This window comes from Clarias gariepinus, chromosome 22, assembly GCF_024256425.1.
Source record: "Clarias gariepinus isolate MV-2021 ecotype Netherlands chromosome 22, CGAR_prim_01v2, whole genome shotgun sequence".
Classification (NCBI taxonomy): Eukaryota; Metazoa; Chordata; class Actinopteri; order Siluriformes; family Clariidae; genus Clarias; species Clarias gariepinus.
Genome location: NC_071121.1, coordinates 16,894,741 through 16,907,521, shown reverse-complemented (window position 1 = coordinate 16,907,521; position 12,781 = coordinate 16,894,741). Strand labels below are relative to the sequence as shown.

General features: G+C 37.9%; 1 protein-coding gene across 1 annotated transcript; it reads right to left on the bottom strand.

Moving 5' to 3' along the window:
• Nucleotides 1-2,360: 2,360 nt before the first annotated feature.
• On the bottom strand, nucleotides 2,361-11,574 carry mapre1b (microtubule-associated protein, RP/EB family, member 1b). The gene is made up of 7 exons (XM_053482462.1): nucleotides 11,462-11,574; nucleotides 8,670-8,793; nucleotides 8,300-8,445; nucleotides 6,146-6,344; nucleotides 5,564-5,670; nucleotides 4,463-4,615; nucleotides 2,361-3,524 (listed from the first exon to the last, which is right to left on the bottom strand). Exons 2-7 carry the CDS (start codon nucleotides 8,788-8,790, stop codon nucleotides 3,474-3,476), a joined length of 777 nt encoding a protein of 258 aa, XP_053338437.1. The 5' UTR covers nucleotides 8,791-8,793; nucleotides 11,462-11,574; the 3' UTR covers nucleotides 2,361-3,473.
• Nucleotides 11,575-12,781: the final 1,207 nt, after the last annotated feature.

Below are 12,781 nucleotides of genomic sequence, written 5' to 3'. Positions count from 1 at the left end.
AGCAGAAACGTCTTTGCATGGACACAAAGTCTATATTTGCTTGCTCAAACTCACTCTCTTCTTTTCAACATCTCAGCCCTGTACTCACTCAATTTAGCACAGCATATGCCCCAAAACCAGTCAGGGACTGGAGATGATAAATTCTGATAGCCTTTTCTGTTTATAATCTGAAATACCCAATCAGAGTTTATCCTTTTAGAGACGCTGACCATAAATGTCACCTGTAGGGGCAGGGTAGCAGTAAGGTATTCTCAAGGGAAACGCTTTATAAGAGTAGTGACATAGCAAAGAAATATAAATTTATGATAATCCTGTTTATTTTGGAAATGAGAATAGTAGTTTTAGAAGCCATACAAACCAAGTTTAGATTAATACTATGTGCAAATCATCAGAAAATCATAGACTGCACACAAGATTCATGCAAGCACACAGGTCTAGACATGCAGTAAGAAGGTTATATCATAGAAATATTACACGGAACCAGGTGTTTGTGTTAGGTACTTTTAGCATTAGATAAGGACAATCAATTATTTTTGTATTACATATTTGTTTAAAAATGTACCAGGATTACACACCTAAAATGTAAAATAAAGGGTTATTGTTTAAAATATATATTTACAGTACTGTGTCTTGAGGCTCCCCTCACATCTTATTTTGCTTCCAAAGAGCCAGACTTGCCTGTATGTTTTAAAGTCATGAGGAACAGTTCTCCGGGCTTCCTGAAAGGACTTTTTTCCCCTCTTCTTTTTAGGCCACATATTAATTTATGAATTCGTAAAAAAAAATTATAATAATAAAATATCTAACTTTACTGGCGATGCTGAATGGTGAGTGGTTGCTGCTGGTTGAACAATTTTAAAACTTGGACACTTTGTAGCCTGTCGCAGTAAACCATTTGTTCTGATTTCATCAACTTAATCTACAGTACATATTTTAAAATGAAGAAATGAGGGGTGGCTCAAGACTTCTGCACAGTACTGTATATCATATTTAAAACAGAAAGAAATAATGGGGGGGAGGGAATCCGATTATCAGTACAGACATGTAATACTGTTTTATTTGTAAGAAACTGATGATGGCTAATACAGTTTAAAATGAAGAAATTCCACACACCCAAGTACACAAGATTTTGCACCATAGGACAGCATAAAATAAGAGATTTTTTTAAAGGCGGGGGCAAGTACACAAGCTGCATCAAGCTCACAGTGTAGAAATCATCTCTGTAGATGACCTTAAAAGTCCAAGGAATGAAAAGATCAAGATTAGGAGAAGAGCACCAATGCAATTTGATTACTTCCCATTTTTAAACCCGGATACATTACACAGCATTTTACCATCATACAGCACAAACAAACTAGGAAAAACATTAAGTACGTCTTGTTTGCAAATTTGATTGCTACCTTAATTATAGGACTCTGTACTTTGGAGTTTGGAGTGTCATCAGGAATATTAAAAAAAACATGGCCCAAACACTTAAACACGGCACATTAGAATAATCTTAATGTGATGTCAAGGTTACTTCACTTTTGACCAACACAAAACAAAAAACAAACAAAAACCTTTCAGCGAATGTAACCGTTTATTCGCTGATGTTGAAGGATCAGTCAAGGCATTTTCCCAGTAACAGTTGGGCAGTGTTGCATGAGCACAAATATTGGTGGTGTTTGACAGTGGGTACAACAGTGCCAAGAACTAAATGAGCAAAACATCTGTGTCAAAAACCAAATACATTCTAAAAGCCAGGTAATAAAAGCAGAAGTGTTGTATTACTGCTACATGAGAATATACAGTTAATACAGTGATCATGAAACATCAGGAAATCTATACCCTATTCCAAAAATGGACTATAAATAATAAATGGATGTGCTAGGATTTCTTTAAATTCAACTTTTGCATCTGGAATGTAACCAACAATGTGGGTAAAAAAAAAGCTATTTAAAATCTATCACAGCATCTTCATAGATATGCCAATCCACATAAACATTAACTGATTTGAACATATGCTTTACAGCCAAAAGTATGTGGAAACCAGCCAATCACACCCAAACTGATGCCATAACATTGGAAGCACAGAACTGACCTGACCTCAATCAATCCCCGCTTCACATTTGGGATGAATTGGAATGCTGGCTGTGTGCCAGCATTCTCACAAACAATGCTCTTTAGGCTGAATAGGCAAAACCATTACTGTGATTGACAAACCTTGGACTGTGTAGTTGTTCTATTGGGCTTTGGTTAAAACCTAGTAACCTGCTTTTATGCAAAATTAGTATTAAATCATTGAGGGATAGAGAGAAGACTAATAGTCTGTACCTTAAACAGTTTCAGTTATCTTGAATGGGCGAAAAACACCAATGAAATAAACAGAAACGTTCAAATTTTAATTTAATTTAAACACTTGCCAATACAGAATGTGAATTCTACCAAGGCAGAGATTAAAATGTGTGAAATGGTAAAATGATACATTAAATATTAAGTAAAAAAAAATATCTATGCACTCAAAATGCAGAAATGGGGAATATTTGTCTTGCTTGTTCTTAATTTGGCCTCCGAATCCACCACCGTAGTGGACAATGACCTATGGTTTTTCCCCCCCAACAAACAAATTAAATGGTTGTGCCACATAAGATGCTTTTGTAACTACGTTGTTAATATCAACATTAGAAAAACATCCCAAATGACCAGAGGGAAACACATACTGATTACAATCATGGCAGTTTGTGACCAATTTTGGAACGTTCATAAACAAAATCAGCCCTCTTTGCTGCAAAACTGACTTCCTAGACTGTGAGAAAGGTTTTCTGACACACACAAAGACAAACACAGATATCAGACTGGTCTCCCTCCACTCTATAAGGCACAGTCACAGGATCAAAGCTGGAGAAAAGGTGACTGCTACAAGCCTTTCACAAAAATAATGACATAGGGATAAAATGCAATGTAAACTGATGAAAATGTGGATTTTAAAAATAAAAAGTTCACTAATTCTCATCTGAACCAAAAACAAAAACTAAAATTTTGTGAAGGAAGTACATCTTTAAATTTGGAAAATGTGATTATAGCATTATTATTATGAAGCACATGCCACCAAACTTGCAGGGGACAGAGGGAAACCTCCTCCCTATTCACACTGTGGCACAAGAAAAAACTGTGAAAGGATGAATATCAAAGAATGAATAAATTTCCCCTGACATCGCAGGAACTTTACATGATACTGAATGTTAGAGACGAAATGCTCCAACTCTCCTGAGCCCAGCAAGATCAGCTGAAGAGCCATGTTGTGCTCTTCTCTAAGAAGGCATCAGAGGAGGTTCTTCTAATGTAGCTACTTTAACTCTGTATTCAACCCAAATTACTTTGCATACAGCGTTCATTAAGTCCAAAATGCGTAACATGGTCCGAGACAGCAGGAGGGAGTGAATGTGTAGAGATGAGGGAGGAGACAAGGACATGACTGGATCTAGTTATAGGCATTAGAACTCCTCCTGGTCCTCTGCTTCAGCATCTGGTATGACAAAGCCCTCCTGTAGGAGTGACAGAAGGAAAGAGAGAGTGCAGGAGGCAAAAAAAAAGGGTGAGAAGTTTTAGTTTTCTTTTTTTGAAATATTAAATTAAGGTCAGGTTAGACAGTTGCAGCTCAGATAAATTCAGCTTTTAGGACAAAAACATTTTAATTACATCAATATTTTAAATACATCAAAACTAATTACAAAATAAAATGGTATTAATTTTTGCTGACAACCATGAAAGGATCACTCATCTAAATTCCATGCCTGTCCCAAGCCTTTTATCCCTAATTTGGTCATTTGCCAATTGATTCACCCGTGTCACATGACAGGTAGCAGTCAGGGAGGGCAGAGCAAACACACTTCCTCTGAGACACATACAGCCAACCTTATCAAACAGCTGCATTATCAAATGCTGCACACAGGGCTGAGGAAACCACTATCTGCTCCTTTAAACATACTACATGTGCTCACAGACACTGACAGCGGACAGAGTTCGCTGTCCCTCCCACCACATGGCCAAGTTTGATATTTCGATTCTGAGCCACAGATCACTGCAACGGTGTCTGAAAAAGGTTGAGATCTCCAGACTGCAGGCTGAAAGACTTTATGATGCATAATTTTAATTGACAGAAAAGTTCTATCAGACAATTCCAATGTAAACCATTTTAAAGCTTTATGTTAGTCCCAAAAATTTGTTTGCTGGAGAAGGGAAGGCAAATGCATACATAAATAAAATAGAATAATCAAGAGTTAAACAATAAGCATAAACCTTAATAGTTGTGAAGCTTTAAAATGCCTTTTAATGCTTTTTTTCGACCATTTTGCAAAAAAACAAACAAAAAAAATGTTGCTTTAAAATCATTGTCCCATTTGCATTTACAATGTAGCTCCATGTACACCCAGAGTCACAGCTGTGACTGTATTAGTCTCATCACATACTGCTCTGTACTCACATCTGTGGCATAGAGAATATCCACAATCCTCTGCAGGGTGGGGTCTCCCTCACTCTCCTTCTCCTGACAGATCAGCTCAATATTCCTCAATTTGCCAAAGTAAAAGTCTCGCTCCTTCTCCATGTCCTGGATCGTGGACTTCAGAATATTCACCTGAGAAAAAGGAGACATGGAATTTAAAGCTTTCAATAAACAATGTTAATTTGAATGTTAATTGAAAGCTTTGTTCTTTATTAAGGAATGCACACATGTAATGAGTAAGAACGCATATGAATAAAATGTCCCTCATGCTTTTAACTGTCATTTTTCTTGCTCTAATGTCAGTATTCTTATATGATTTGTCATTTGTTTTGGGTTCTGTGGATTATTATAACTATTGTTTATAAATAGATATTTAGTTGGTTTGTTTAAACAGTAAGTCATTTTCTGTTGAGAACATCGAACAGTGAGTTCTCTCTACTGCTGCCGGTCTCTTGCAAGTCTTGCTTCCCTCCTAAAATGCATTGACAAGACATTTGTCATTAGGTGTTTTGCAGTCGACCTCTGGCGCCTTTAACTCCTGGGGGAAGAAACCTAATGGTGTACTGGATAACAAACTTTTATCATCCTGATGATACTAGCTGACATTTTTTATGCACACAAGTTGGAAAAAACATTCTTAGAGAATGTTTGTGATCCACTGTAAATTTAGAGAATTGGCCACAAGGAATAATGACAAATACTGCCAAATGCAAATTTCAAGTCAATGGATTTCGACCGAGTGCCGTGGTCGATATTTAACATACTGCTCAATGATGATATGTGGTGTGAAAACCTTGTCAAAGTATGCAGAAGTTGCTGTAGCGAGACCACACACACAAGATTTTACCAGGCACTAAAACAAGTGTGATAGATTGACATTTTGTGCAATAGAACATGTGTTTTTAGTAAATTGGACAACAGTACCCTTTCAGTAAGTTCTGGGAACTTCTTTGGTTGCCAACAATTAATTAAGAGTTGTCAACCCTTCATTATTGTTATAGGGTACAAGTACTTTGGGTAAAATAATTTCTAAATAAAATGTATTGTTGGTTTTATTCTAGCACAGGTACTCAAAACCACCTCTTGTACAAGTTCTGCCCGTTCATCGTCGCCACCAGTGCCTGGCCTCCGTGCAGAAGTGGGAGTCATCTTGGGTGCTACTTTGGCAACGGCCGCCCTTTGTGGGGCTGAAATAAACAAACCAACAATTATATAAATTCCCAATATTTGCCTCTTAATTTGACTGTGGTACAGCAGGGAGTACATTGTAGGAACAAGACATTTAAAAAAAATGATTAGGTTATGTGGGTAGATTAATTGTAGCAAAAATACTGAAATTAGACGATTTATATTTTAAACAGTTATAGTAGCTATACTATAGCAAATGCAAACATTTTTTTTGCAAAAATATGAACAAAGATAAAAACTTTAAAAGGCTTAAAATCTACCAACACTACCTGCGCTATTATATTTGTGTCAAACAGTCAGGAAAAAATATTACAATGTGATAAGAGCCTTTTATTGAGCTCTGCAAAACTTTATGAAAATACTTGTAAAAAATTATAGACCAATTGATTGTTACAAGCACTGATAGTATAAGAATCTAAAAAACTTGACAAGTTACAAGTCAAAGCATGTTAAAGTTCAACCAAAGCAACCAACCTGCATTTATGATCTTCTTGGGCTTGTTCAGAACAGGCATGGGTGGGTTGGGCACAGCCATTGTGTCCTGCCCTTGGCGTGCCTCCACTGGGTCATACTCTTTCCCATCATAATTAGCATCAAAAAACTTCTTAAACCACTGCACAAACTCAAAGTTGTCCTGAAACTTGCCTTTTATCAACTTGTCAACAGGGATGATCTAAGACAAAAAGGTGATAAAATAGTGAATTGACCATGAAAGAAATTACAAATGTACAGACTAAACTAGTTCAATGAAAGAGTATAGGCCGATTTGGTGGTGGTGGGGTGGTCGGAAAGTGACAAAATACACTTTTATTTCTGTAACAGGTAAGCTTGTCCACACTTATCTTCTTCTTTGCCTTTCGGCTGTTCCCTTTCAGGGATCGCCACCCTCACACCAACTAACTTCATGTCCTCTCTCACTGCATCCATAAATCTCCTCTTTGGTCTTCCTCTAGACCTCCTGCCTGGCAGTTCCAACCTCAACATCCTTCTACCGATATATTCACAATCTCTTCTCTTGTCCACACTTATCTGATCTTGCAATAAAATGATTCACACTAACGTCCTTCACAAAGACGAGGTTAATCAGCTAGGTTAATCCTGAAACCTGACTGCCCAGCATCTCTAACTGCCATATATACACATTGTATTTTATATATAATCAGAATAGTAGAGCTATAGCAGGCATTTACACTGATCAGCCATAACATTAAAACACAAACCATTAAGTGTAGCTTCCCAAGGCAGCTGAGGCACCTATGGCAAATCATTTGGGTGCTATGGGTTGTCAGGTTGACCCCTTTATGGGTTGGGTTTATCCGGGGCATTCTGTACTGCTAGACTAAATTAGGATCTGGGGAATTTGGGCACTTTGTCTGCTGGGCTTTATGCGTGGTAGGCTGTGGTGCGCTAGTGTTCTAATTCAATTTAATTCACCTCAATTAAAACTCTACTCAAATTTATGCAGCCAGCATTGATTTTACAACTGTAAAAATATCATGTAGCATATAGTATTACTTACTCGAATGTTCCACAAGAAAAATAAATTTTGCCTTGTGAAACGAGCAAATCTTGATTTACGAGTGCCAAGAATCATCAAGTATCATGTGACACATATGCGATTTTTGTTTTGAAGCCGAGCATCACGTGATAACTGAGCTAATGGGTTTTCTCTCGTTTGAGCTGTGAAATTGTGGGTAATCATCTTTCATGCTCGGTCTCAGTGCGCATGCCCCACTTGTATATTTAACATCCATGTGCGCACATATTGTTTACTTTAACACTGTGAAAATGTGTGCGCATTAAAGCATCTTTGTGTTTTTTATAAAGTTTCTTTGTTAAAGAATCCTGTTTCTCTCTGTCAAAAAGCACAGATTCCGTTAGTCTGTGCGGGCGCGAGCGTCATTTAAGTGTGTGTGCCTCCTCCCTCCTCCTCTCGCCTTCATCCACACACTAGCAGAATCACTCTGTCGCGATTATTTTCAAAGGTAAAAGCAGGTTAATTTGTTTTATTTTTAGTTTACAGCATTGATTCCGTTAGTGTGTGCGCACTTAAATGTTAGAGATGTTCCAAAATAAGTTTTTCGATAAAACAGTGTTTCCACTGTGTGTGTCTCCCACATAGTAGCCCTTTCTCCTCTCAAATTTGGGGTGGGGGGATCATTTCTCCTCTCGTCTTACGTTAGTTTTACACACAAACACATACACAGTGCACTTTTATTTTTAGTTTCTATTTTGTACCTATTTTTTTGTGGTTGTGAAACGAGTAATTTGAGTTTTCATTATTTCTTAATGAAACGAATCATGCTTGCAATCCAAGGTTCCACTGTACCTCGTTCTCTCACCAGATTACTGGTATATAATGTTGTTCAGTTCATCCGATGATGGTGCTAATGTTATGGCTGATCAATGTATAGTAAACAAGTACAAGTACAAACTGGTAGATTACTACCAATTAAATTAACAAAATAAACGCCATGGACCAGGCACTATAAACAACTGCTGAGAGAAAAAGATATTTAGTGACATAATTAATAATATATGCAACACAGCATTTTTACAATTTTGTGTGTGTGTGCGCGCGCACGCACAAAACCATTAAAATTATTTAAGAGTCTGAAGGCTACTCACTTTGTCAACACCCATTCTCTTGAATCCAGCTTGCAAGATCTTAAAATTGTGAATGTATTCATGCTCTAATTTTGCTGAAAATTTGACTTTCTTCAAAGGCACACAGCCAGGAAAGAGCATGTCCATAAACTGACAATATGCAGCACCTGTAAAGCAAAAATAATCAAGCTATTTAAAAAAAAATTGCTTCTTATGCAAGATAGTATGCTATGCTTATAACAATGATTATAAAGTAGTAAAGCATTAATTACAATAAGTTTAATGTGTTTTCCATACATTGTATAACATGAGTAAGCAATAAATTCTTTTAATGACGCATATTATAAATGTCCTCAGGTATTGCCTTAACACACATCACAAGCTGCCTCACCTGAACACAGCAGCTCGATCTTTGTGAAATTCATCTGTAAAGACTCGTTGATCCATGCAAGCATATCATGGCGACTCAGGTTGTCGCTTGTCACTGAAGTGGAGTATACGTTTACAGCCATGTCCTATAATTACATAGAGGCATAGACATTGCCATTAAACAAACCTACACAACATAATATCTAATCAGTACCTGTGACACCAATGACTGGTGTTAAGCTGCAAGCATAATAATGTTGCTGGAAAAAAACAGGAGAAGCTGAATCACTTTCTGAGAGGTGCGGCTCAAAGTTTAAAGGTAGCATAATCCATGATTCAGACTATTGACTCATTCATTTAATTATTATAAGCTTGTTATAGACTCGTGTCTTCTTTGGCGCGAGTGTATAAAACATGTCTAAGCGGTGGCTCAGGTGTTACAGCTCTGGGCTACTGCTTACATGTATGCAGGTTTCAGCACTGCAACTCTGCCACTGCTGGGCTCTTGAAGCATGAGAGATGCGGTTTGATTCTGTATCTTAATTTATTTCCTTTTACAAACAGGAAGTCATTGAACATGCATGTTAACAGACTTAGCTGATTTCCAGAACACCCAACAGTGTCTCAGATATGCCACAGCTCCTGTTAAATCTGAACAGTAGTTTAGCAAATTGAACAAATAAGAGGTCAGAAGCTGCTAATAGGTTAGCTGCAGCTTTGTATGTTCTGTATCCTAGGCCATAGACTTTCAGCTACCTCAGGTTGGTCACAGGCCATGAAATTTTTCCTGCGTGCAGGAGTGACAGCATTAAGAGAGTGTGTCCACTGGAGAGATGTCAAAACACTCATTATTTAGACAGCGCTCTCTTTCTCCCTCATTGGACAGCCAGAAATAGTTGTACGTTTGCACAGAGACTTGGGGTTTGGAAATTAGTTTCAGCATTAGGGTGAAATGATTAATCGATGTGGTCGACTAAAACAGAAACAAATTAGTCGGCCAACAAATGTATTTTTCAATTATGTGATGACATCATCATGCTTGATTTTCACACAAACTGTGAAGGATCTGTGAAGTAACAGCACCAAGGAAAACACTTTCAAGACCAAAAATCTCCCAAGTGTGGAAACATTTCACTTTTAACTCAATCAATACAGTAACTAGAATCAGAGGAAAAGACTTTGTGCTAGTGGGGGCGTGTCCGTGGCAAAGCATTACATTGCTTTGTGAAGTCAGGTAAGAGGAAAAGAACTCGAAAGAGAACAAAAAATTAGCTACACTGTGTTGCTGTGAGTCGAGTTTTTATTTCCGGTTCTCGTCAATTAACCTTTTTAAGTGAAATTCACACACATTTGAACTTCAGCTCTCAGCCACACACACATAATTAGTTATAATTTATTGCAACTACATTGTGTTCCCTTGGATGGGATTTAGAGTCTTCAGAAAAGTTCATTCAAAGCATTTTTTTTAAATTAATGATGCATTTTAATTAGCTTGCTTGTTAATTACTACATACACAAAACAACCTCAAACCAAAGGTAAAAGGTGATCGCTAAATAAGAGTTAGAGTAATTTTGCCATTTGTATCGCAATCAATCATGTCAATAATCGATAGATTAATCTATTACCAAAATAGACATTTGAAGCAGCCCTAGTCGGCATGCATTTATTTTTAGATTTTTCAGAAGGAATAAAAGGCGTATGACTGTATGAGCTGTACAGTGATATGTCCTGCCCGGATCATTTACAAGTACATGATAAATCAACATTTGATTTATTTTTTGCACAATTTGCCATGCAGTTAAAACAAAAATTTGAAAGGTACATCTACAAAAACGTCCATATTGCCTTTTTCCACAGATCGACTCATACAGAAAGCCCTAAGACACAAATGTCATGGGTACAATCATGTGCTCCGAGTCTCTTTGGATTAAACCCTGTATCACAGTGACTGTGTGCTGAGGAAGCGAGAGGCCACGCTGCTGAATCCTGCTCTGGGCCACAGAGCTCTGCTCACAGTTAACCGTTTACTGCATCGACCGTGTTAGCAATATAATCGCTTACATGTCTCTGATGCGCATTTTATTGTGCGTTATTTGTGTTCCTCTTCGTGTGTGAACGCTAACGTTTCCTGTTTCCCAGCAGCAAATCACACCTACGTGGTTTACGACATGACGCTACAAATACTGGCATGACTGAGAACATAATCACGACCATCGGCAAAACAGTCTACTTACTGTTCAAATGATTCGCTAAATTAACGACTATTGTATCGTGTTACATTTAACAGCGTTTTGTCGACCAAAAGCCGACACATCTACCCACCCCGAAAAAGGGAAGTAACGTTAGCACAAACGGCTAACATACAGAAGCTAACCGAACAGCCTGGCTAAACTGCGTTAGCTAATCGTGTGTGAATAACGGAGCTACCGGTTAGCTCTCCCGACTAGCAATCCTCATATTCCTGCTTCACCATTTATCAAGTATCGTACAGTTAAACAAGCTCACTAATATAACGAAACGAAATCGGGCACCTAGTACAAGGTTTGCTAATAAAAGCGACGCGTATAATTAGATAATACAACACGCACGCGCTGATTATTCCGATTTGATATAACCGCTTTGTTTCATTCCAGCGCGAGCAGCTAGCAACGGCAACTTCCTACACGGACCCGTCTACACGTTCAGTCACACACTCCCACAGGGCAGAACACAAACCTTTCTACAAATATATATAAAATAGCTGATATAATAATTTAAAACGCGCTTCTAATTAAAACGAGATCATTTTAAAAGCTTAGTACTGTATTTATTACCTCCTCTTTGCCGGCGCTCCCTTTTCTGTAAATCTGCGTCGGTTTGTTCAGACAGATGCTGACGTCATGGCGTAACAGTGTGAACCGGAAGTTATGTGGAAAGACGGCCGCGTGGAGAAAAGCGCGCGTGCCAAATTAAAAGACCTTATTAACGAGCCCCGCGGAATCAAAAGAGCTCTGTGGATCTCTTTAAAGATCTCATATAAGCCGCTTTGTCCTGCGTACATCCAGCGCAGGGCACACATACATACACGCTTATTCACACACTACTGCCAAACTGGGAATGCCAATTAGCCGAACCTGCATGTCTTTGGACTGTGGGAGGAAACCCTAGTACCCAGAGGAAAACCACCAAACATGATCTGCACTCTCTAAAAATGATTCATGCTCAAGTCTTAAATAGACACTGTAAATTATATTAGCACTATGTACATTTACAGCAATTGGCAGATGACCTTATCCAAAGAGTAGATAACTGACTAAACTGAATAATCTGGGTAACTAATAACTGAATAAATTATTATTTATACCAATTTATGGCAATTAGGCCATTTGTGTGTGTGTGTGTGTGTGTGTGTTGGGGGGTTGTAGAATTTTGGTCCGTTGTTAGAATTGGTAGCGTTTAAATAAATTTGATGGTTTCCTGGCACAGATCTGACTTTGAGGCTCAGTCCACATATTTTGATAGGGTTGGTTTTTAAATGCGCTATCCATTTCACATCCAGCTTTAATGAGTTTTTGGGGTCACAGACCTGTTGGAACATCATCACCTCAACCAAACTGAACATGCATGGGAGAGTGTATCCCAGGTCTTTTCATCCAACATCAATGCCTGACCTTACTAAGACTTTTGTGGCTAAACGAGCAGAAATCCATACAGTCTCCAAAGTCTAGTGAAAAGTCTTCTAAAAATGGTGAAGCTTATTATAACAGCAAGTAAGACTACCCTGAAAAAGCACAATTGATATATATATATATATATATATATATATATATAGTATACATTATATATTAGCTGTGGTCCAATGCTGGTTCCCTTCCAGTGAGGAACTGGGTAGACATGATGCATATAGCAACATGTAGACACAAGCAATCATGTTCCCATAAAGTGGACATTTGTCATCACTCAAATGACTAAACAATATACGTGTACCTAATAAAGTGACCACAACAACTTTGAATCATTGATTGTACTGCACAGGTCATGTAAGTAATTTGATTGCTTTGCTGGGGCAAATTATGTGGCATATGATTTATTTATTCGCCTTGTCTGACTGTATTAGACAAAGGAGCTATGTTTATGCATGTCTACATTCCAAA